Source organism: Marmota marmota, unplaced genomic scaffold, assembly GCF_001458135.2.
Source record: "Marmota marmota marmota unplaced genomic scaffold, marMar, whole genome shotgun sequence".
NCBI classification, from domain to species: Eukaryota; Metazoa; Chordata; class Mammalia; order Rodentia; family Sciuridae; genus Marmota; species Marmota marmota.
Window position 1 is genome coordinate 1652422 of NW_026000005.1, and position 25548 is coordinate 1677969.

At 36.3% G+C, this 25548-nt stretch overlaps 1 protein-coding gene across 11 annotated transcripts in view; it reads right to left on the bottom strand.

Annotated features, from left to right (window-relative positions):
* Positions 1-2971: 2971 nt before the first annotated feature.
* Positions 2972-25548, bottom strand: part of Znf385b (zinc finger protein 385B) — a 295618-nt gene continuing 273041 nt past the window's right edge. For 10 of the 11 annotated variants that reach the window (XM_048808104.1, XM_048808102.1, XM_048808109.1 and 7 more), the window contains 4 exons: positions 8416-8661; positions 6788-6966; positions 6133-6234; positions 2972-4434 (listed from right to left, as the gene is read on the bottom strand). In XM_048808104.1, coding sequence (XP_048664061.1) covers positions 4216-4434; positions 6133-6234; positions 6788-6966; positions 8416-8661 — 746 coding nt within the window. In that variant the 3' untranslated portion in view covers positions 2972-4215. The remainder of the gene's footprint in view (positions 4435-6132; positions 6235-6787; positions 6967-8415; positions 8662-25548) is intronic. The other variant, XM_048808103.1, reaches the window with a different exon arrangement.

A 25548-nucleotide genomic window follows, 5' to 3' on the forward strand; every position in this document is an offset into this window, starting at 1 on the left:
AGGAAGGAGGCAAAGATGAGCATCCCTTGTGGAATCTACCCTTGTACCACACAGCTTCTCCTTAACCTACCAAGGTACCAGGAACTGCTATTTTCCCAAAGAGGCCATGTCAATTCTGATATTTAGGGCCATCATATTAATAAAACAGAATCTGAAGGAAGGGACACTGCTAGGAGAAACCAGAATTCACACAGCACACCTAGAAGTGAAATGTAATGGCCCGTTACCTGAAAATGGGTGTATGTCTTGGTATTGACCTAATTCTCATCCATCAAAAAGCTCCTGGCCATCTCTCCACTCCTGCTTTCCAGTGACCTTCCAGATAAATCCCCAAATAATCCCCCAACTCAGTGAAGTCTCTTTAGACTCCCTTTGGAGATCTTAGCATAAAAGAATTTCCACAAGATATTCTATCAGCTCTTTCCTCTTTGTGTTTTCTCCCAGTGGAAATTTCCTTGGTTCTTTCTCTAACACATTAACTTATAGCGTAGTTTTCCTTGAAGCATTTTCTGAGAGAAAAATTCTGTATAACTGTTTCTATTTCTGGCTTAGAAAAATCAGAATTCTCTTAGGACAGAGAAGGGAAAAAATCAGATATTATGCATTTGGTGTATAATATAAATTATTATTTTTTCAATAATTTAATTTTGGTAAAACAGGTGTCAGTGTAGCTTTAGGTAAATGGCATCTGTGGCTACATTTTTTCCTGTCCTGTTCCTACCTATTGTCAATATATCTTCTGTTTACTTCATGTAAGGTCCTTTCTCTGCCTATTTGCAAGTGTATTTCACAATAGGCCTTTCAAAACCTCATTATTTACTTTTTAATACCCAGGAGGTAACTTCTCTCCTGAAGCATTATGGTACCTGAGATGAAAAGGAATGCTCTTGAGAAAATGATTACACAACTTACCAAATAAAAACACAGGATGTCCACCTAAGCTTACAGTTCAGATAAACAACAAATAATCTTTTGGTATAAATATACCCCCAAATATTGCATAATTCTTTATGGGACATAGTTATGCTAGGTGCAATGTCATACCAAAATTATTAAAATAAATATTATTAAAAAACTAAACAATTTGCCTTTCGAAACTCAGATGTAATCAGGTATTTTGTGTCAGGCAACACTACCTGAGGCCAGTTTTCCAATTCTACAGGACCTGAGGTGGAGTAAGTCAGGAAAGCAGTGTGGTTTTCAACTTTCACATGAAGTCAGCATCTTCTCCCAGTAGAAATGGCACAAGAAGGGATATTAGTTCAAATATATGCACCTCCCCACCTCAGGGCTGACCCCTCTGACATCTGAGAATCAGAGCACATGATAAGATATATCTGTTTAACAGTGTTTCCTAAGTCATCGCTTGAAGCTACTCACAGCTTCTTCTGGAGGCATGCATTTTAATTAATTGCTATTCTATTGTACTTCCTCCTCCCCAAGGTGATTTAAAAATCTTAACTCTATAAATCTAACTAGTAAATTTCTGGGTCTATTTCAATATTGACATTTAAAAAAAATTTGAGGATTGCATTAAGCTTCAATGAGCCATAGGAAAAGCAAGATAAGTAAAATATAATTGCCATTGAAGTCCATAAAAATAAAAAGTTCTCCAAAGTGTTAAACTAAAACAAAATTCCATGAGAACATTGTGTATAAATCATATCTTATGGTTCGACTAAGTTTAACCAATATCGGTTAGAGTTCCAATGAGTCAGTTTAAAAAAGTAAACACGCCAAATTCCAAATTTTAAACTGGAATCTTATTGTACTCTAAGTTAACCTGTTTATAAGCCTCAGAACTAAAGTCAACAATTTTTCAATAGTTGGATGACATCTTTAATGAAGGAAGTCTATACCAGGCATCACAGCTACACTGCCATCTACTGACCTTAATTTTTTAGAAATGAGTATGTTAGTTCTACCTCCCATTCTGGTTCTCATTTATAAAAACTGACAGGGTCTGTGTTTTAGGTGGGAAGGAAGAAGATCTGTAATAGTTTTGTTACCATTCCCCTCAAAATTCTACAGCAGTGTAGTAGATTAAAGATGGTGCCAAATTCTTTGCTCTTCTTCACACTGAGAAGTCTAATTTTCTTCCCTTCAGTCTGAATTGGTTTTAGAAACGTTTTTGATCAATAGAATGTAGCAGAAGTGGCTGGGAGTTTCCTAATTCTTTCATAAGGAGTCTTTGGTTTCCACCTAGGCCTCTGAAATACACTATGTAACTACCTGAGACCACAGGAGGATGCTGGGAGCTCCCGCCCAGGCCCTCTGGTAGGCTGTGCTAGTGGAGCTCAACTGTCTGGCCATTCCCTGTGGAGCCATTTGGCCCCTTCACCCTGGCCCACCTGCCAGCTGAATAATAAGGAAAGGCTACTGATTCCTCTGGGGAACAGGACAGCCTGGCCAAACCCTGCTGGAATTCTTGGCCCATGAAATCCTGATGTAAGCAAGTGGTTGTCATTACAAAGTTTTAAAGAAGCTCATTGAACAGGAATAGATGGCCCAAACAAACAATGATTGTTATGCTTTAAAAGTAACAGAATGAAGGAAAAGGAAAGAAGGCTGTGCAAAGGGAGAAGGTGAAAGGGGAGGAGTGGAATAAAATTCTAAAGAGGAGAACCATAAATGCCTTGGACACCAATAAAAGAGGAGTTGGGGATGTAGAAGACCTTCAGTGAGTTTTAAAAAAAACAGAGTAAAAAATGTTTAGCAGGCTGCTACCATGATTTTGGACAACTCACAACTTTGGCCCAACTTCTTAGAGATTCGGAGAGGAAACAGCAGTCATGTTCCACCTCATGAGGCAATGAATAAACATGACAAATAAATATGCAGAAAATAAGAGCTAAAAATGATAAATATGTAAGAAGCAATCTTTGTTCCTACAAAAAATCTTTCATCAGGTGATTTCAAATTAGAGGGAGTCTCAGGAGAAAATAATACTGGAAATATGAACCGATTTTTATTTTTGATGCTTTTATTGAAAAGGTATATTTAAAAAAATACACAGACATTTTACCATTTACAGATTGCAGATATAGATACTCTAAAAGAGTTCACTATTTTATTGTTTTATGATACTTCTTGCCCCTGATATCACAAATATTCTAGTCTTGTTGATACCAACTTCGAAAGGGGGGCATGGGAGCATGACCTGCAACATATTCAGTGAACAGAAAGACAAATTGTTCAATTATAAATTTTATATCTTCTGTACATTATTGCATTAGGGAGCCACAAAATTATGTAGCATCATTACAAATGAAAACAGGTTAAAAATGAAGATAATTACGTAGAAATACATGGATTCATTGTCTTCTTGCAGAATGCACAGGAGGTGCCAAAATGTGCAATTTAGGAAGCTCTTTTTGTGTTTGTATATATTTGCTTAGCAACTCAAACCAGTGAGGAAGCTACAAAATAAGTTAGACAAAAAATAGCAAACAGGTAGTAATTATGCTATGTTATATGGCTTTCTATTTTGTTTAAATATCTCCAAATAAAATATGAAATAAAGAAAATACATTATCTTTTGTTCTCTTAACGAGAAATTCAAAGCTATTTTGCTTCCTAACATTTACACAGCAACTAAAGATGTTGAATTCAGACAAGAGATACAATCTAGTACTACACAGGATACAACAGTACTTGGGTCTAAAACAGTACACAATCCCTGTCGACGAGAGTACACCAAAAAGAAAACATGATCCGTTGGTAAGATGGTATTCACAAATAAGCACTTGTGTTCTATTTTTCTTCCACACTAGAATATGCCCGGTTGGATTCCAGAGCTATTTACAGACATCTGAGGAAGATCCTAGATTTCAAGTCTGTCAGGAAAATATTCCATATTGTTCTAAGCCAGATTATACCATGGGAAAATAGAGACTGGTTTTCTTTTTCTTTACTTTCTGACTGTACATTTTCAAGAACCCAGATTTCTCAGATACACCAATTAAATGGGGTCGAGTCGGGGAGGGAAGAGGGAACCTGTGCTGCTCACATTCCAAAATGATTTGATCGGTCCATAAAAGCACTCTTGAATCTAGTGATTTGTTTTTCACTGGAGCTGGGGTTTGAGGTGGTAGGCTGCATTTTGTGGGTAGGTGGGATACTTACTGTAACACAAAATGCTCAAGTTGCTGAAATCCTTTTGGCTTGGCTTCTTGACTTTCCTACTGGCCTGGCTGGTCTTGGGGCTTGCAGATGTCAGTATGGGGCAAACAGGATGGAGGCCGGAGTGGCACGAATGGGCCCATGCCCTGGCCTCAGGAGAGCTGGAGGGATGGCTGGAGCCTGGAAGAGCGAGGCAGATGGCCGGGGTGGCAGTGAAAGTGCAGAGGACACAGCCGCTGCTGCTGCCAGGGGTGAGGACAGGAAGGCTGGGGCCAAAGGTTTCATCATATCTTTCTGGAATGCAAGTTTTGCCTAATGAGAGGAAAAAGACCAGGAATGGGGTGAGCAGGTTGTTGTCGAATAACAGCACCACAGAGAAGTCTTAAATTTAAAGTCCACTTTCAGGAGTGAAGAGATGATTATTTTCCCCAAGCTGGTGTCAGTGTCTTTTAGTATTGATATAGTTTTATTTTGAGTTGTTCCCATTTCAAGTCTTTCTTTGGTCTTTGATCCTGGATACTAGGGCACAGGGCATCTCTATGAATAGACACAAAGGGGCTCAGCAAGAAAGAAATAAAACAAAACATGCCCAGAAGTTTCCTGCTTAAGCAATGGATCTCAATTCAAAATTCACACTTATGTTAAACCACCTTGTAGCTTAGAGAAAAGTTTCTTGCTTTTTCTTTTATCTTTTTTTTTTTTTTTGAGAAGTACAACCCTTCACATCACTGCTCTTGGATAAACTGAAATTTAGGTAAGTAACTGAGTTCATTCAGGACATTACGGACCCAGGAAGAATAAAAAGACACACACACACAAAAAGTCAATTCCTTCCTTTCCCTGGCCACATAATGAGAATTTCCTGAAAAATTAGCTAAATTAAGTATCTGTTATTGGGAATGACTATTAGTGGACTAGAAACTTTCTCTATTTAAAGGAGTCCCAGGGTAGAATCTTCATGTGAAGTAGAAAAATAATCCTTAATTTCTCTCTTTTGCAGTCAGAGGAGTTGTGCAAGATGGGTTTGCCTAATGCAGATACCACCAGCTTGCTGCAGAAGCCGAGGCTTTGGAGAAGCTGGAAGGTAAACTCAGCACCACCTCCAGCTGGCCAATCCCAGCTTCATCTCAGACTGAATACCATGCTGGGCCAGGTCCCAGGGAGAGTGTGAAATCCATCCATCTGGGTATTTATATGACACCTACTGCTGAAGTCCCTAGGTATTTTTGCAAAACACAGAAAACAGTACATATTGAGAACAGGTAGGATAGGCTGATTACCAACATGCCTGCTAGAATGGAATATAAACACTACTTTTTTGTATACATGTGCAAGCACACGTGTGCGCGCACACACACACACACACACACACAAGGGAAACACAGGGATATTAAACTAAATGGATGGATTTTGTTTTATGAAAGCAACCTCTCTGCCCGGGTTCCACACATCCCAGGATTCCTCAGGCATCACTTGCCCTATCCTGAGTCTTTGCTTTTCCTTATATAGTAAAGAAGATAGTCTTCTGACAAGGTCTTGGTAAAGAATAAGGTAATTAGTTCCTTTTTAATTTTATTTTTTATTTTAAGACAGGTCTCCCTAAGTTATGAGGCTGATGTTGAATTTGCAATAATTCTGCTTCAGGCCCCCAAGCAGCTGGAATTACAGGCATGAGCCACCACACCCTGCTGGGCATTTTTCTTTCCTAAAGGAGCTTTCATCAAGATGTCCTTATAGCAGGAACTAAGCAGTTCATTCTAAAATTTCTGTCTATGTAGGTTGTTTAAATTCACAGCCTTTAGGTTAGGGGTATACTTTAGTGGTAGAGCACATGCTCAGCACATGCTCAGCATGTGTGAGGTCCTAGAGGTTCAATCCCCAGCATGGTCAAGATAAAATAGATAAATTCACAACCTTCCCATGACTGTTAGTCCCTAGGTCCTCCTTACAGCTCCTGCCCAACCCAGCAAGGCTGCCCTCCCCAAAAGGTGAGCAGGCGAGTGAACTTACTGCTAAAATGCTTGGGCTCCGCTGGAGTTTGTTGTAAGGGCTGTATTTCGGCTTCAGTGGCTTCCCTGCAACTCGGTCTTTATGCCTCCGGCTAGAAATGTGCTGAAAAAATGTTTGACGCATAAGCTAAATCCATGAAAGATACATTTCCTACACAGAGGTTGCTGGTTTCTCCATTCCAGCTCTTGGTTCATCCTTCTAGAATGGTTTGGGTAAAATCTTTACTACCTCCTTTAAGACCTGCTTCCTGCTCCCATTGTTCTCTATGACCTTCTCCTTTCCATCTTTTGTTTTCTATAGGCCTTATCAGATTTTTTCCTGGTGTTTCCACTGTTACTGAAGAATCTCTCTACCTAGACTTTGGGGCTTGGCAGACTTACCAGTGGCTTCTGCTGGACTGTAAGCTCTGTGTGGTTTTTATGTCCATCCTTCCATCCCTAACATCTAACCTGGAACCTGACATACAGTAGTAGATGCTCCATTATTGGATACTGACTTTCTTTTCCACAGAGCACTTTTATGTTGCATAAGTTATGCATCCTATAAAGGTTAGTAAAGTTAACTGTGAGCACAGTGAGAACCACTCCGTAGATGAGGAGGAGATAGAGATCTTCATGTAGTGACCCCAAAGAGCAGAGTACACTAATTTCATTACCTGTTTGAGTTGAATTTCCGAGTTAACATGAACATCACAGATTTCACAATGAAATGTCTTGTTCTGTAGTCCTGACCCCTTACTGCCATTCTGCATCTTTAATCTTGATCCAGGTCTAGGATAGGACTTAATTGGACCAGCTCCATTACGAGCCTCAACCATGGTCTTGTGTTTAGATCCTAAAATAGAAAAAGGCATATATTAAACAACTATTTAAGAATTATAGGAAGCAACTTCTCTCTCTCTCTCTCTCTCTTTGTTTACTTTTTCCTGTCTTTGTTGTCATTGTAGTCTTTTTTTTGGTACTGGGAATTGAACTCAGGGGCTTTTTATCACTGAGTTACATCACGAGCCCTTTTTTTTTTTTTTTTAAAGAAAGAGTGGGAGAGAGAGAGAGAGAGAGAGAGAGAGAGAGAGAGAGAGAGAGAATTTTTTTTTAATATCTATTTTTTAATTCTCGGCGGACACAACATCTTTGTTTGTATGTGGTGCTGAGGATCGAACCCAGGCCGCACGCATGCCAGGCGAGCACGATACCGCTTGAGCCACATCCCCAGCCCCATGAGCCCTTTTTATTTTTTGAGACAGAGCCTCACTAAGTTGCTGAGGCTAGTCCCAAACTTATGGTCTTTCTGCATCGGCCTCAAGTAGCTGGAATATAAGCATGTAGTCTGGCATGAGGCTCTTTATTTTCTTATCCTTGAGAAGGTTATCTTCAGGCTGAAGTTCCCAGTGCCTTTTTAGCATCATTTTTACACTAATTGTAAGTTTAACATGTTTTCATTGTAACACATGGGAAAACATGAGTGTATAATAAAATATCCAAAATACTGAGAAAATAAAGATTACATAGAGTTGTACCACTATAGGTAACCACGGTTATCAGGGTTTTAAATTTTTTTTGCTATGCTAACAAATGTGTATTTTCAGAATTTGGATTTACAAATTAAATATCCTGAAATTTTCAAATATCAAATCATGTATTTATTTTCTAATAATTACATTTTATTGATTAACATATTCTATCATTTTTGGTTACTATAATTTATTCAATATTCCTTATCGATAAGCTATTGTTTCTATTTTTTCTCTTATAAAGTGTGTGGCAGTGAATATTGCATAAAACTTTTTGTCTTCATCACTGTTACCTCATCAAAAATGAGTTATGGAGCCAGGGGTGGTGGCACAAGCCTGTAATCCCAGCAGCTCAGGAGGCTGAGACAGGAGGATCGCTAGTTCAAAGTCCACTTCAGCAAAAGCACGGTGCTAAGCAATTCAGTGAAACTCTGTCTCTAAATAAAATACAAACTAGGGCTGAGGATGTGGCTCAGTGGTCAAGTGCCCCTGAGTTCAATCTCCTGGTACCCACCCCCCGAAAACAACTGAGTTATGGAAAGTATTTGATGCTTTTGAGGGAATGAAGAATAGAATAAGTTTTATCTTTAAACTGCTTTTGCTTTGTTATTTCCAAAGACATTATGAGCATACTTTAAAAAATCATTCCTTTGAACTCAAATGGTAGAGAAGACTCTATACACATTTCATTCATGAACAACAGAGTGACATTCTGATGGGAAAAGTTGGGTTTTGTTATAAACTTTATTTCAATTTGAAAGATAGCTGCTAACCTGTGTTGTGTGCCTCTAGCTGTGACAGGGAGTTCACAGCCACTTTGCATAGTGAACAATAAAGCAATTTTTTGGCTTTCTCTTCTTCGGATTCAGCAACAGACCCTGGTGCTCCATTTGTGCTTTTGGAGGGAGAAGTGGCTGTCCCAGGTGGCAGGGCAGTTGTGCCAGATTTGAGGAGAAATGAGCCACTTTCAGAGCCTGATGGCTGACTGGAACTGTTGGCTTTCAGCTTTCCTTTATCTTCTAAGGGAGACAGAGGAGTTATTAAAGACTCATATATATATATATATATCATACAAACATTAAATCACCATCAAGGAATTAAAAACAAATTTGAAAATTTGAAAAACAAAATAGAAACTCTCTCAATATATACATAGTTTTACTCTAGTGCAGATTCGGGATCATAGAGTTTGATCTAAACAGAATTCCATGCCACTGGTTTCCATATGAGGTCACCCCAAGATCATGATAACTTCTCACAAAATGACTTTGTTTTCCCTTTAATAAAGCAGGTAATTTTCTGTCTGATTTCCTGGAGTTATAAGTTATGCTCCAGGGAAGTCTTTAATATATAACAACATCAGCTACCCTCCAATATGATTACAAGATATGATGGCAACAGGAAAGAAGTTATTAGGCAATGTTAGTTTAATTTGACTACTCATGTTTTAATTATGACATGGATATAAAGTTAAAATTGAATTTCTATACCAAGTTAAATTTTTAACTTTGGCTTGTAAAGTAGAGAAGAGGGAAGATTAGTTAAATTTTTGCTCTTTGGCAATGCAATTTATCTAAAATACAAGAGACAAAGTTCCATTCATTATGCTTATTAATTATTGCCAGTCAAAAAAAAGTTTTAAATAATGACATCAACTATAAGCACAATATGAAGATTAGTCAACTCATTTAAAGACATCTTGGCATGTAGATCACGTAGCTACTAAATGCTTATAATCCTCAAGGCCCATGTGTGTGCCGTGAAGGGTCAAAGTGACTTTAACAGTATCTACCTCCTCAGCGTTCATTTGGTATTCAAGACAGGCTTTGTTCAGTGACTCCTTTGGGAAAGAAATGAGTTTTGTTGTCAACAGCAAGAGCTGGTACTCAGAAAATGTCTATAGACATGATAATTAACTCTCATTAAGAGAGAAAGGGAATTAAAACTGAAAATACATTCGTTAATTGCCCTAATTCGGAACTGGACATCATTGGCCTGGATGACCAAGAGGAAACCTTCCCAAGTATCTAGAGAATGACAACCAGTTTTGTGTTTCTGTTTCTAGTATAAGGTTCTGTGTATGGTTTGTGAATCAGCAGTTGAGTTTCATCTTTTTTCCTGATCCATCCATCCATGTGAAGACCAACATAGTAAGGGTGCTATAGGGGGAACTTGAGATCTGAGGTTGTTTAGAATATATGAGTGCTGAGATCTTTCCTTAACCTCTGCATTCCATATGTCCTTTCAGCAGGTATATTAAAACTTCAGATGAAATGAAGTATTATGGAAAAGGTCTTGGATTTTTATAAGCTGACCTCAATAGTATGAGAGAAGGAAATAGAATCATTTTTTTCTAATTGATAACAATGAGTAAATTAGTCTGGAAATTATTTCAGATCTGTAACTCTTTCATTTATAAGGACTTCTCAGATTGAATTTGCAGTCTTATAGAATTCATAAAGCAGAAAAATAATTCAGTAATTTTCATATTTTCCTCTTTGGAATTACCCAAATTTCATCACCATTATTTGTGATGAAAACTTAAGTTATTACACACCAAAATCTTTCCTTGCTTTAAGCATTTCATTGGTGTTTTATTTAAATTTGACCTGAAAGAATCTGATCTATTTCAGTCATTTACTCACACAATCCCTCATATTACCCTTTTAATGTTCCTTATACGAATGTCCCTCATATACCCTTATATTTGTATACAATTTTACAAAAGTGCTATTACTTACATTATCTTATGATCTCTCAAACAAATTAGAATAGGTATGGCTGAAAATGATTTTTCTTATTTTTAAGATGAGGAAACTGAAATTCATTAAGATTAAATAATGTATGACAAATTAGAAGGCAGCATAAATGAGCATGATGTTTTCTCTAACTGATCGTCATTGGTGACTAACCTTCCTGAGTGGGGGGGAGGAGTATAATGTATCATTAATATTATGAAAGCACATGACAATCACTGTAGATGTGAAATAACTATTGCTTGTACCATTGCCATTTAGTTTTAAATTAATTTAGTTTTAATTTTAATTTTATTTAATTTTTTTATATATAAAATTTTATATATAAATTTTATATAAAATTTTATATATAAAATTTTAATTCTAATTTTATTTAAATTTTAATTTAATTTTAAATTAATGATTATATCCTAGAAGACCCTAAAAGTTCCACCAGAAAACTTCTAGAACTATTAAATGAATTCAGCAATGTAGCAGGATATAAAATCAACACTCATAAATCAAATGCATTTCTGTGTATCAGTGACAAATCCTCAGAAAGGGAAATGAGGAAAATTACCCCATATACAATAGCCTCAAAAACAAACAAACAAACAATAAAATTCTTGGGAATCAACTTAACAAAAGAGGTGAAAGATCTATATAATGAAAATTACAGAATCCTAAAGAAAGAAATCAAAGAAGACCTTAGAAGATGGAAATATCTACCTTGCTCTTGGATAGGCAGAATTAATATTATCAAAATGACCATACTACCAAAAGCACTATACAGATATAATGCAATTCCAATCAAAATCCCAATAGCATTCCTCATAGAAATAGAAAAAGCAATCATGAAATTCATCTGGAAAAATAAGAGACCCAGAGTAGCTAAAGCAACCCTTAGCAGGAAGAGTAAAGCAGGTGGTATCACTATTCCAGATTTTAAACTGTACTACAAAGCAATAGTAACAAAAACAGCATGGCATTGGCACCAAAACAGACTGGTAGATCAATCGTACAGAATAGAGGACACAGAGACTAACCCATAAAATTACAATTATCTCATATTAGACAAAGACATCAAAAACATGCATTGGAGAAAAGATAGCCTCTTCAACAAATGGTGCTGGGAAAACTGGAAATCCATATGCAACAAAATGAAATTAAACCCTTATCTCTCACCATGCACAAAAATTCAACTCAAAATGGATCAAGGACCTAGGAATAAAACTAGAGACCCTGCATCTAATAGAAGAAAAAAGTAGGCCCTAGTCTTCATCATGTGGGATTAGGCTCCAATTTCCTTAATAAGACTCCTTTGGTGCAAGAATTAAAATCAAGAATAAATAAATGGGATGGTCTCAAGCTAAAAAGTTTCTTCTCAGCAAAAGAAACCATCTGTGAAGTTAATAGAGAGCCTACATCTTGGGAGCAAATCTTTACCCCTCACACATCAGATAGAGCACTAATATCTAGGGTATATAAAGAACTCAAAAAGCTAAACACCAAAAAACCAAATAACTCAATCAATAAATGGGTCAAGGACCTGAACAGACACTTCTCAGAAGATGATATACAATCAATCAACAAATATCTGAAAAAATGTTCATCATCACTAGCAATTACAGAAATGCAAATCAAAACTACTGAAGATTTCATCTCACTCCAGTCAGAATGGTAGCTATTATGAATACAAACAACAATAAGTGTTGGCAAGGATGTGGGGAAAAATGTACACTCCATCCACTGCTGGTGGGACTGCAAATTGGTGCAGCCAATATGGAAAGCAGTATGGAGAGTTCTTGGAAAATTGGGAATGGAACCACCATTTGACCCAGTTATCCCTCTCCTTGGTCTATACCCAAAGGACTTAAGAACTGCTTACTACAGGATCACAGGCACATCAATGTTTATAGTAGCACAATTTACAATAGCTAAACTGTGGAATCAACTTAGATGCCCTTCATTAGATAAATGGATAAAAAAATGTGGCCTATATACACCATGGGTTGTTACTCAGCAATAAAAGAGAACAAAATCATGGCATTTGCAGGTAAATGGATGGAGTTAGGGAAGATGATGCTAAATGAAGTTAGCCAATCCCAATAAAACAAATGCCGAATGTTTTCTCTGATATAAGGAGGCTGATTTATAGTGGGGTAGGGAGGGGGAGCATGGGAGGATTAGGTGAACTCTAGATAGGGCAGTGGGGTGGGAGGGGAAGGGAGGGGGCATAGGGTTAGAAATGATGGTGGAATGTGATGGACATTATTATCCAAAGTACATATATAAAGACACGAATTGGTGTAAATATACTTTGTATGCAACCAGATATGAAAAATTGTGCTCTATATGTGCAATAAGAATTATAATGCATTCTGCTGTCATACATAAATAAAAAATTAATTGAAAAATAAGAAAATACCTAATCACTGATTTGGGTTATATTGAGATGTATAAAATTACCTATTTTCTCTATATCCCTATTTAAGAAAAATTAAACAGATACCCTTTATTATAACTTCTTAAAAAGAGATAATTTAAAAAGGTAATTTATTAATTAACAATGCATATTAACATTATGATAATTGCTGACAATGTGCTAGACACTGAAGAGAAAAGTAAGTAAACTATTATAGACTTTAAGAAAGTTATGGCTTATGAAGGGAAATTAAATAGTCATTCAGAGCCTCTAATTTATGATAGAAACTAGCAAGAGGCACGAGAGCATAGAGCAGAACATGATGACTTCTGCTTGGGAAGAAAAGGACATTTTTCATTAGGGAAGTGACATTTCAAAGGTTTTGAAGGTCAGATTTAGATAAGCAAAGAATAGGATTGAAAAGAAAGGGAAGCTCAGAGTGATCAGAAGCAGAAATGTGAAGACATGTTTAAGGGGCTACAAGTCCCAGGGCTTACCTGGTGACTACTTGGTAGTTGAGCATACAGCTGGCAATAGGTAGGCGGCCTATTACTACAAAGGCCAACTGAGGCAAAAGGCAAAGAGTATCTCAGATCTATTAAAATACAGTTGAGGACGTGTAATATAGACAAAGACATTTTTCTTTAAAAGTATATTGAGAGCATTAGTTTGCTTAACATTGACATGATCTAACATTTAGATAAATAATGTTTGGATTGTTTTCCACCAAGTAGGCTGAAGTCTTAATTTCAGAGTATTAAGAAAAATTTTGACTTTGGAAATATATAAATGGTTTCAAAGTATTCAGAGAATTCTGGTTTTGAATTGATACCAACTGGTCAGTAAAACATATCCTAAAATCAGGAAAGTCACTCATGGTTTATATATTTCAACTGTGGCATTCTTTCTGGATGTGTAAATTTATAAACTTCAAAGCCTAGTTTTTTAATATCTCCTCTCAGTGACTTGATATTTTGGTCAAAATTCACTATATTAGTTTTCTTTCCTTACTGGCTTGTTTAAAGCCTCCTTATTTTGTGTATTTGTAAGTTTAATTAATGTACTGTTTACTTCTGTTTCTTTTAATAAAGATGCATGTCATCTGGAACTTCTAGTTAATATGAATTCCATTTTCAAGTATTCCCTCACCAAATTTTAATTATCAGGTCTTCTGACTGTCTTAATTATTTCCTGATTACTCAAACATCTTTTTAAAGGTTTTATCCTACAGGACTTTGAAGCAAAATTTGCTTAACTACATCAGAATTGCCCTTTGTTACAAAACCCCATAATTTATGTATGTAAGTGGATATATTTCTATAAAGTATCCTCCTTATGAGGTTTGACATTGATTCACTTATTTTTCAAATTTCAAGACATTTGAAAATATTTTAATTTGGGACTGTTTTCACATCTAGTTGATGAACCATTTGAAGAAAATCAGTCTTTAATTTTTATCATCCTTACTTCTTACTTCAAAACTTTACTGAGATTAATCTACCTTATTCATCAAACTTAGCACCATATTGTTCAAACAGTACTTCAGAGACTAATAACTCACACAGAAGATAAAAAGAATGTGCCAGAGGTTTTGGAAGCACTTTTAAGAAACTGATCCTATTAGAAGATGGAAGTCAGATCCAAATATAGGTATTAATTTTAAAAATGATCAAAATAATATTCTATATAAATGTAGGTTTTGAATTTTGAATTAGAACTTGGAAGTCATAACAAATTTTTATTATTCTATTTACAAGGTTTAATTTTATTAATTTAACAAGTTTTATGTTCAACATAACATTTAGACAATAAAGTCAGACAAAAAGTAAAAAAATTTAAAATCATCCATGATTTCATTGTAAATTGTCATTATTTCATTATTATTATTTTTTTGCATACTCTGCGAGGCAGAAAATGTTGCTACCTATACTTTTTATTTCTCCTTTTATTGAGGTATAGTCTACATACTATAAAGTACATGATTTAATTTAATTTTTAATTTTTTTATTGTTGTTTTGTGATGCTGGTGATCAAACCCAGGGCCTCATACATTCTATTCAAGTGCTCTACCACTGAGCTACAGCTAGAACCTTTAATTTTTTTTTTTTTGTTTCATTTTGTTTTCTGACGTACTGGGGATCAAACCCAAGGCTTTGCATACACCAGGCAAGTGCTCTGCCACTAAGCTTACATCCCTGGCTCAGTACATAAATTTTAATAAATTTTTATATATATAAACACAACATATATCAAGATACAGAATTTTCCCACCACCCCAAAAGGTTACCTTGAACTCCTAATCACTTGATAACCCCCAAAGGTAGTTATCATTTTCATCCCTGTCAACTTAGGTCAGTTTTAATTGCTATTAAACTTCATATAAGTGAATCACTCAATATCTATTTTTTTGTGTGTTTGGCTTATTTCACACAACATTATGCCAATAAGATTCATCCATGCTATACATAGAGAAGTTATTTTCATTGCTTGATAATATTGCATTGCATGACTATTCCACAATTTATCTATTTTGGTATTGATGAACATCAAGAAAAGTTTTGGGCTATTTTACATAATGTTAGTAGGAAAATTCTAATGTATATTCTTTGGTAGACATAAACACTTATTTATGTTAAATATACATACATAGTAGAATCACTGGGTCACAAGATATTCATGTATTTGCTTCTAGTAGATTTTGAAAACAGTTTTTCAAAATGGTTATATCAATTTATATCTCTATCAGCATTGTATGAGAATTCTAATTGTTTAATGTCCTCCCCAGCCCTTGGTTCTTCTGATTTCAGGTACCTGGTTTTATTGTGGCTTTAATTTGTATTTGTATTTCCCTAATGACTGATGACACTGAGAAATTTTGTAGATTTTTATTATTCAATTATTTCTTTTCTGAAGCGTTTGTTCATATCTTTTGCCTTTTTGTGGGGGTGGGGTTGGGGGAGGACTGAGGATTGAACCTGAGGATACTCTACCACCAAGTTATATACCTGCCCTTTTTAAAGACTTTTCATTTTGAGGCAGGGCCTCACTAAGTTGCTGAGGCTGACCTTGAACTTGTGATCCTCCAGCTTCAGTCTCCTGAGAGATAAAATTGCAGGTTTGCACTAGCATGCCAAGCTTAATCACTGGGATTACAGGGGTGAGCTACCACGCCAAGATTAATACCATTTCTTTAACTGTTGTGTAGGAGACCAGAATACACATTTAGAGTATCAAAAGTCAGCTCCAATTTGAGAGATGATTTGTGGTGCATGTATCTGATAAAGGACACCTGTTCAAACTATATGTGTAATGAATTCTTCTAAGTTAATAATTAAAAAAAACCTGACAACAGTGTTAAAAAAAAAAATAGGAAGCCAGGTGTGGTGGCACCCACTTGTAATCCTAGCTACTCAGTAGGCTGAAGCAGGAGCATTCCAAATGGAGACCAGCCTAGGCAACTAAGCAAGACCTTGTCTCAAAATAAACATTTCTTTTTTTAAAAAAGACTGAGAACGTAGCTTATTGGAAGAGTATCCCTGCATTTAATCCCCAGTATTACAAAAAAGAAAAAGAAAGTTGTTTTATGATGATCCAAATTATTTAAAAAAACAACCAAGACTTAAATGATTTTTCAACTTGCCCACAGTTATTCAATTAATAAACAGTAGACCATGAATTTGAGCACATTTCCTAAAGCCTGAGCCAATGCTCTTATTGCTCTTCAGTTTTGAGGACTATTATACTAAGAATGCCTTGGGAATACCTTCTTGAATTTTTGATATTATTTTTAAAAAATATTTTTAGTTGTGGATGAACACAATACCTTTATTTTATCTATTTATTTATTTGGTGTTGAGGATAGAACCCAGTGCCTCACATGTGCTAGGCAAGTGCTCTACAATCTAACCATAACTCTAGCTACTGATATTATGGAGTAAATATGGTGAGTAGATGGTAATACCTTTGTGAATTTAAGTTATATGATGCCATTGAAAACATAGCACATGATGGGCAAAATTGTTGAGAACTAGAAAAATAAATTTCTTCCTTCCTTCCTCCTCCCTCCTTCCCTCCCTCCCTTCCTTCTTTTTCTTTCTTTCCTAGAGATTTAACCCAGGGATGCTTTGCCACTGAGCCACATCCCTAGCACTTTTTGATTTTTATTTTGAGAAAAGGTTAAGTTGCTTAGGGCCTCACTGAGTTACTGAGGCTGGCTCTGAACTTGTGATCCTCCTATCTCAGCCTCCCAAACTACTGGGATTACAGGGGTGAGCCACCATGCCCAGTTTAATTGCATTTCTTTAAAGGTTGTGTAGGATACCAGAATACACTATATCTAAATATGTCTCTTTTGTCTTAAGGATTATTTTGAGGAACAACAGCCACTGCAAAAACTCTGAGATCAGAGCAGGAATTACCATTTTGTAAGGAAAGTTTATATCTATGAAGGAAACCACTACTTATAAAGGTGTTTCCTTCCTTGTACCAGAAAAAAAAGGATGATTCTAAATCTTTAGAAACTCTCATCAATGCAGAAGGCACAGACTTAAATCTATATGATGAGCCTTACCCTTATTTACTGTGCTTTCCCTGGATGCTTGCCCACAACTGGCCTTTCTTCTTTACTGATTCCAGATGAAGTTGGTACTTACACCTGAATTTCACAGCTACCTCTTGGAAGTTTTTATTCATTTCTCTGAATATCTCTCAAGTACACCTGAGGTATACATGTTAATAAACTTCTGTTTGTTTTTCTCTTGTTAGTCTGTATTTTATTAAAGGGTCAGTTTCTCAACTAGTTTCTCTTAGAGGGAGAGAAAATTATTTTTTTTCTCTTCAATAGCTGCAACTTGGCATGTAACCTAGAAATGCAAATGACACTAGCCTTTTAAGAAATACATTTCAAACAAAACTTTTTCTGTAGAGTTTTTTTTTTTTTTTCTGAGTTATCTCTTCTTGATTAATGGACTCTTTAAAGAAGATCTCTGGTTCCCTATGTGAAGTAAAAATTTCCTTGCATTACATTATTGTTTTTGCTAACATTTGTTTTGATTTATCAAGTTATATGAATTAAAATCACTAAGACTTTTTCTGCCTCTGAGAAATTACAAAGGTTTAAAACTTAAATAAGAGAGGTAATTATCTCACCAATAAGAGAAGGTACATGTCTATTCCTTGGTGGGTGGTATGAAGTAGTGTAATCATAAGAAAGTAACTGTTCATCTACCTAACAAGCATTTAATGATCACCTATTATATATTATGTATTATATTAGGTACTCAAGTTAGCAATTAAAAAGACCAAGCCCAACTCAGTGGAATTAATCAAATGTGTGTGTGTGCGTGTGCGTGTGTGTGTGTGTGTGTTGTTGTTGTTGTTGTGGCTCTGAAAACAAGATTTCAAAGTATGATTCTTTGGCATACTAAATGACTTTGGATTAAAAGAAATGGAAAGGCCTTAGAAGCTGTCTCAAAATCAAGGACTTTCGAACCTTTTGTACTCTTCCCACCACTCTACAAGCCAGGAAAGGACTCTCTCTTAAGTTCTTTTATCTTTATTTCTAAGCCACAACTAACACACAGCATGTAAATTTCCATGAGGTTTAACTTGCAGGAAAGTAATATGTCTGTATAAAAAGAACTATGGGAGCTAGCTCCAGGAGGTGGAGGTTTATTGTGACCTAAGAAGAATAAAGAGGCTACATAAGCCTTTGACAAAGACTTGGTCTGCTCTGCTTTTCCTTTCCCTCCCTATAAAAGTCCTTTGTGCCCCTGAGAGCCACAGGATGGAGCTTTTACAATAGCTCCTCCATCTTCTTCAGGGCTGGCCTTTGAATAAACTTGATTTCTTCCTACAAACTCTTGCCTCCCAAATATTGGCCTTCGAGCAGTTAGCAGCATGGACCTATTCCAGTAACAGATTTAATATAGACTTGTAGAACCAACTAGACTTATGGATTGATTAGATGTGGGATAGAGAGAGAAAGAAAGGAAATTGATCATTATCATTTGGGCAGGGTCACTTGGTAAGTAATGGGTAGTGCCATTTAGTAGGACTAGAGATAATGATATTTAGAATGCTAATGAAACTTCCTGATTTATTAGCTAGGAATATATGGCTATTCCCAGTTCCTCCCATGACTGACTTATTAATATCAAGCAAGTGATTTAAATGATTGGTACTTTAATTCATGTGTGCGAAATACCACCCTTTTCTTACTGGCCTTGGGAACCAAGGAGATTGTATAGGTAAGGCTTCAGTTAGAAGACACAAAGTTATTAGTTTTGAGGGGTAGGCACAGGTGACTCACACAATAAGATTTTTAAGATCCTAGATTCTGTTACATACTTAGGTGCTATGGATTTCTAAATCTATGACACTGATTGCTGAAGACTGAAAAAAAAATATGTGGATCACTCTTTATAAGCAAATCACAGTGGGATTATCCCTGTTCAACACCCTAGGCCATAAAGCAATGATTTTACTTTTTAATATTTGGGGGAGCAACATTATTCATCTATTTACATATTATTTTTATCATTATAATTTTAAAGACTAACATTTTAGATAGTTTTAATATACACACATATATAAATATACTGTTTTTCAATGATATATGTAAATGTAATAGGTTCTCAATTTACTGTGTAGCATTCATCATTTGTCAAAAAGAGCCTTTGGAAAACCACAGCCTTGCTCATTGATATCCACTGATCTTTCCAAAACAAACCTTCCAGAAGAGCAAAGGAGTTCCAGAACTTGAGAAAAGTGCTCAAATCAGTAAGGCCACAGTTTTAATAAACTCATACTTTGTGCTTTCTGAAGTCACTAAAGGACACTACTTGTCAATTTAGGTAATTAATTTCCCCCCTTTACACTTCATATTTCACTAAAAAGACTTAGATAACAGAGGCATGCAGTGAAAGACAGCTGGTCACATATCCTATATTCACAGGCACCCAAGCAACACCTCATTATTATTCCAAAAAACAAAGCAATGCCTATATTATTATTTAACACTCATTAAACCAAGTCAGCTCACTTTGATAAGGAATTCTGAAACGATTCTCTTCTCCTTTATCGTTTACTTTCTGAACAATAAGAAATTAATGGGTGTCAGTCAGAGTACCTGCTTCCCTGTGCAGTCTTGTGAGAAATGAAGTTGTAAAGTCCATGGGGTTCCACGCCAGACAAAAACACCCCCCCCAAAACCCTGTATGTATGTAAATGGATGTGTGGCAGAAGACTTCTTAAGCCTTTGCCTCATTTGTCTCTGCCTTATCTACACATTTGACACAGTGCAAAGGATTGAAACCACTAGCTGATGACAGATATTTTAAAGTTTGAAGTAGAATTCCATTAAGATAGCTAATGGATTTGCAAAAATGCAGCACACAAGCTGTAAGATGAACAAGCCAATTTGGAGTTCTTTGCAAAAAAAATGTAGTAAGAGCTGTACAGATGCTAGAGCATCACTTAATTGTTGAATGTACAAAGAAAGAGAATTCATTTGTGGCATAACAACAGTACCTGTCAAAAGGAGCAGGAAGAAAAGGCCAGCATTGCAGATTATGGTCAGATATAACCATCAGCTTGTCTCACTTTATTAGATGCTTTCCTGGAAGGTTATGCTTAGAAAGAGCTCAAAAATTTAGTAATAATTTGAATATACCATTGAATTAAATTAAATTAATTATTTTTTTGGTGCTGGGGATTGAACCCAGGGCCTTGCACATGATAGGTAAGTGCTCTATCCCTGAGCTATACTCCCAACGCACCATTTTAAAGATTTTTAAAAAATCTATATGTATTTTTATTGGTGCATTAAAATTATACATAATAGTGGGATTTGTTGTTATATTCTTGATATATGCACAATATAATTTTGTCAATTTCTTTCCCCCATACCTTCCTTTCTCACTTCTTCCTCTTTGCCTTGGTCCCCCTTCCTCTGCTCTATTGGCTTATATTCTATTTTCATGAGATTTCCCTCTCCAACTTTTTTCCACATCTTTTTCTTTAGCTTCCATGTATAAAAATGTGGCTTATTTCACTTAACATAATGTTCTCAAGTTCATTCATTTTCCTGAAAATGATATAATTTCATCCTTCTTTATAGTTGAATAAAACCTTATTGTGTGTGTGTGTGTATGTATGTGTGTGTGTGTGTGTGTGTGTGTGTGTGTGTATATATATATATATATATAAATAAAATTTTATTTATGCATTCATCCATCAATGGATACCTAGCCTGGTTCCATAACTTAGTTGTTGTGAATTGTGCTACATAAACATGGGTATACATGTTATTACTATAGTACACTGGCTTTAATTCCTTAGAATAAATACTGAGGAGTGGTATAGCTGGGTCATGTGTGTGGTACATTCTGTTTTTAAAGCAGAGCTTTCATTGAAATTCAAAAATTGTAAACGATTCTTAAAAATTCTATTATCTTATAGATTAGATTTCCTTAAATTAAGTTATCTAATAAATAATCAATAACATCAATAAATGAAAAGTTCTTTACCTAGAGAAGAGGTAAATAAATTAGAAAAATGAGGGGAAAAGTGATATACTCAGGGAATACACACATAAGTCAACTTCCTTATGAAAACGTCATCCTTCTTTTCAAGTTTCTTGTCAGTACTCCAAACCCTCATCAGCAAATGTTTGGTCTCCTGTATCTTTTTCTTCTTCTTTAGTACTGGGAATTGAACCCAGGTGCACTCTCCCACTGAGCTACATCAACATTCCTTTTATTTTTTATTTTGAGACAGGTTCTTACTAAATTACTCATGCTGGCCTTGAACTTGTAATCCTCCTGCTTCACCCGCCCACCCCTCTCCCCCCATCCAGTAGTTGGGATTATAGGTATGTGCTTTATCTGGTCTCCTATATCTTAGAGAAATGGGGAAGCTCGGTAAGTTTACCCTGATATTATAATTTCTTCCATCCATGAGAAAAAGTATATGTTTCCACTTGGGCTATTTTTTACATCTCTTCTCCTTTTTCTATAGCTTCATCTGCTTTTTTTCTACTAGGTTCTTTCGTTCCATCTACAGAATGTTGAGATCACCATGTTCCAAAAGTCATTTCCTGACTCAGTTCACTCCTGAAGCTTCCTTCCCAACTACCCTCTCTCTGGTGCTCCACCTGAAGTCACGTGAAGTGGCCCTTTCTACTTCCTTTCTTCTTATCCTCCTAAGTCAGTGATCTTTGTGTAGTCTTTTCTTGAACTTTGTATAAGTTCCTTCTTGAAACTTTTCCCCCTTGATTTCCACAACACTTTCCTTCCGCTGGTATTCTAAGTATTTCTTTGTCTAGTTCTCTTTTGGCCTCTACAGTAGCTCATTTTAAGTCCTTCATTACCTGTCTGTCACTGTTGACATTGTTCAAGGTCACCCTGTTGTCCTCTTCTTAGGCATATATGATCTAATTCATTCACTCCAGTGACTTTCTTTGCCACATTATCAAAAGTTCGTAAATTCACAGACAAAAATCTCTACCTTTCTTACAGGCTCAAGACCCTTTTCTTAAGACAATTATCTTAAGAATAGATCTCTTAAGGAGATGTAATATGAGAGTCATAACAATAAACACATTCCTTTGTGCCAAGTCCAATATTTTGATGATGGATAAAATAAAGAAATCTGTTGATTTCATTATCTCTATTATTAGAAATCTTAGACAAATTTAGATATAGATAAATAATGTACTGCTGATAAAGATGTAGCTAAACCATGTATCTATGCCAGAATAATGTAAAGCAAAGGTGAAAATAAAGTATGACCAAAGTAGAGCCAGCCCTCTTTGCAACTAAACAGGTGTCCTACTTTCTGGCAAGTTTTCTAATGGAGCGTTAGAGGTTCTGTTTGGAGAGTCATTAGAAGTTTCTAGTTCAACAATCCATTCTATAATGTTTTATTACAGAATGTAATGTATGTAATATTAAATTAGAGTGTACTACATTATATGAGTTTTCATCAATTACATAGTAGATATATTTATGTCATCATTCTCGTTAAGAAATTCTAAGTACTATTTCCTGTGTCATTACTTAATTTTCCTCACCCTTTTAGATGTTAGATGCCTGTTGAGAGCCATTTGTGGGCTGTATGTGGACTATAGGCACCATAGCCAGTGAGGGGATAGGTCTGGCATTGGGAAATTTTCTGTGGCACCCCCACAGGGATAGACCACCTGATGCAGGTGAACTCCCCCTTCAGCTCTGCCAAAGATCCCACACAGCACCAGAGATGGGGTGACCTGCTGTAGCCACACAGCCCCTCTGAGATGGGTGTGACCTACGAAGGTGCCAATCAACCTGCTGACTGCAAGACTTCGTGAAGCAAGACTCCACCCCTGAAACCTTATCCCTGCCTTTGATGTATCCCCTTAAATAAACCATGGGAGCCATTTTCTAATTGTCTAGCTCCATCTCCTGTGTGGACTGGACCTATAAGGGGCTCCACCTTTTTGAAACTGTCTTTCCAACTTTGTCTTTTGTTCTTCACTAATTTATTCTAGACTTTAATTTTCTGTGGTTTAACACTCTCCTTGGCAGGAAGAACTCCCTAATGAGGTGCTGGCTGCCTCTCCATAGATGTCCATCACTGCAAGTGTCATTATAAGACTTTGTGTCTTAGTGATGGTGCCATTCAAATTAACTCACATCCCCAGGGCACATTAATTTCATACCAGGTAGCCCAAGACTACCTGGGCTTTATTTATGCATTCATCCATCAATGGATACCTAGCCTGGTTCCATAACTTAGTTGTTGTGAATTGTGCTACATAAACATGGGTATACATGTTATTACTATAGTACACTGGCTTTAATTCCTTAGAATAAATACTGAGGAGTGGTATAGCACTGGGAGTCCTTCAGTTACCCATTTAGGTTTCCTCCAAATAGGTGCCTCATTTAGACGGTGATCTAATTTCAAGTGTCCCCAGGGGTTACCCAGCATAGTATAGTAGAGGCTGGTTTGTCACATAACACCTACCAGTGGGTTGACTTGTCTGTTAGTCATAGTACTTTCTGTTGGGAAATGTCTGATCTTAATTTCCACTCAAGGGTGAACTGCTGGACCACCTTTGGAAACTTTAAGAGTTTCCTACATGGCTTATGCTGTTTTGCAAGATAAGGAAAACAAAACAGAGTAATTAACCATAAGCCCCCAAACACTAAGTAGCCAAGGACAGCCAAGCTAGTTTTTAAAATGTTCGGAGCACTAAAATATTATACCAGTCTGAATTTGTCAGGTCTTTGACATCCAATGCACATTATCATGCTTCCAACCAAATTTCTAGAAACCCTGTCTCTTCAAGCATTGTCGATCACCTTGAAGCTTACTAATTCCCAATTAACTATGTTTATGTCTGATTTTCATATTGTGGACTTTAGACTAATCTTGAAAGCAGGGAAAATTGTCTATAAATTAAAGTGACTCTTCACTGAATCAAAATCTGTATGTAATTTTAAGAAAAAAAAAACAGTGGCAAAAAACTTGATAAACTTTTTTAGGACTGATGAAAGCAAAATGAGTAATTCTGTAAATTTAAAACTTGCCCTGTACTCTATTCACATGTTCTAGTAATTCTCTGCCAGGCTACAATCCTGACACAGAATGATGATGCTCTTTCCAACTGAAACCCTGTGTCAATCAGGTTCTGACCACTGGGATTCCTGCCCCTTGCAGTGGGTTTGTCCTTCAATAAAATGTCAGTCATTGCCCTCCTTTTCTGGGCACTGCATGCCAATGGCCCCTATTGTCTGCTGTACCACTTTGTGGAGGAGCAGAAGCTGCCAGTCTTAGGTAAACCAGTGTCATCACCAAGTATTTCCATGTTTAAAATGGGCAGCCTATACTGGGTTATCAGTGAACTGGCACTAATATTGGTGAACTTGTCAGTTTTTCTGAGTGAGTGCAAGAGAGGGCTTGTTTGCTCGAGTTTGAATCTAATGAATAGCTTTCTCCTATTTTGTGTAGTTTTCCAGTCATTTGACTTGCACAATAGAGAAATCAGATTTCAACTTCTTTAGGTTGAAAAATTGCCCCTTTTCTGATTTGTCACCGAGAGATGTGAAAGTTATTTCTGAGTTAGCTTTTATTATTGAAAATAGAATAAGTAAGTCATGTCACTCAAATCAAGTCCCTCAGGGAGTAGGTCCAGTGGAGATTCAAAGGCTGGAAATAAGATTAAAAACTAATTTTCTAGGTAGAATGAGGAACAGGGTCTTTTTCTTTTAAGTGAATGGCCCTATTTCAGAGGACACTTAGATTCAGAAAGTACAAGTAAAAATTTGAATTTAGCTCCCCCTGCCTCTCTAGATGCAGAGATCGGTACAGTGTTGAGCTGTGACATTCCAGGCAGGGTGTGGGGCACACTGACTATGGACTGTTCAGCCTGAGAGCTACTGAGGAAACTGAGTCTTTCTTCATCTCTCGCCTCATCAAGGCAGACAAATTACTACTGGGAAAGAAGCTTTTTGCTTCAGACTGCTCCAGGCAGATAGGTCCATAAAGAGGATGAGCCAGGTACCTAACTAGGAACTGCCTAGACATTCCAGGGCTAGATAGTCCAGACATAAAAAAGCTATCAATCATTTAGAAATATATTGCTAAAAGTCAATAATACTTCTACATTTCTTTTTCTTTTCTTTTTGGTACTGGGGATTGAACCCAGGTCCTCGTGCAAGTTAGGCAAGTGCTATATTTTGACATTTCTAATCTTTCAATCT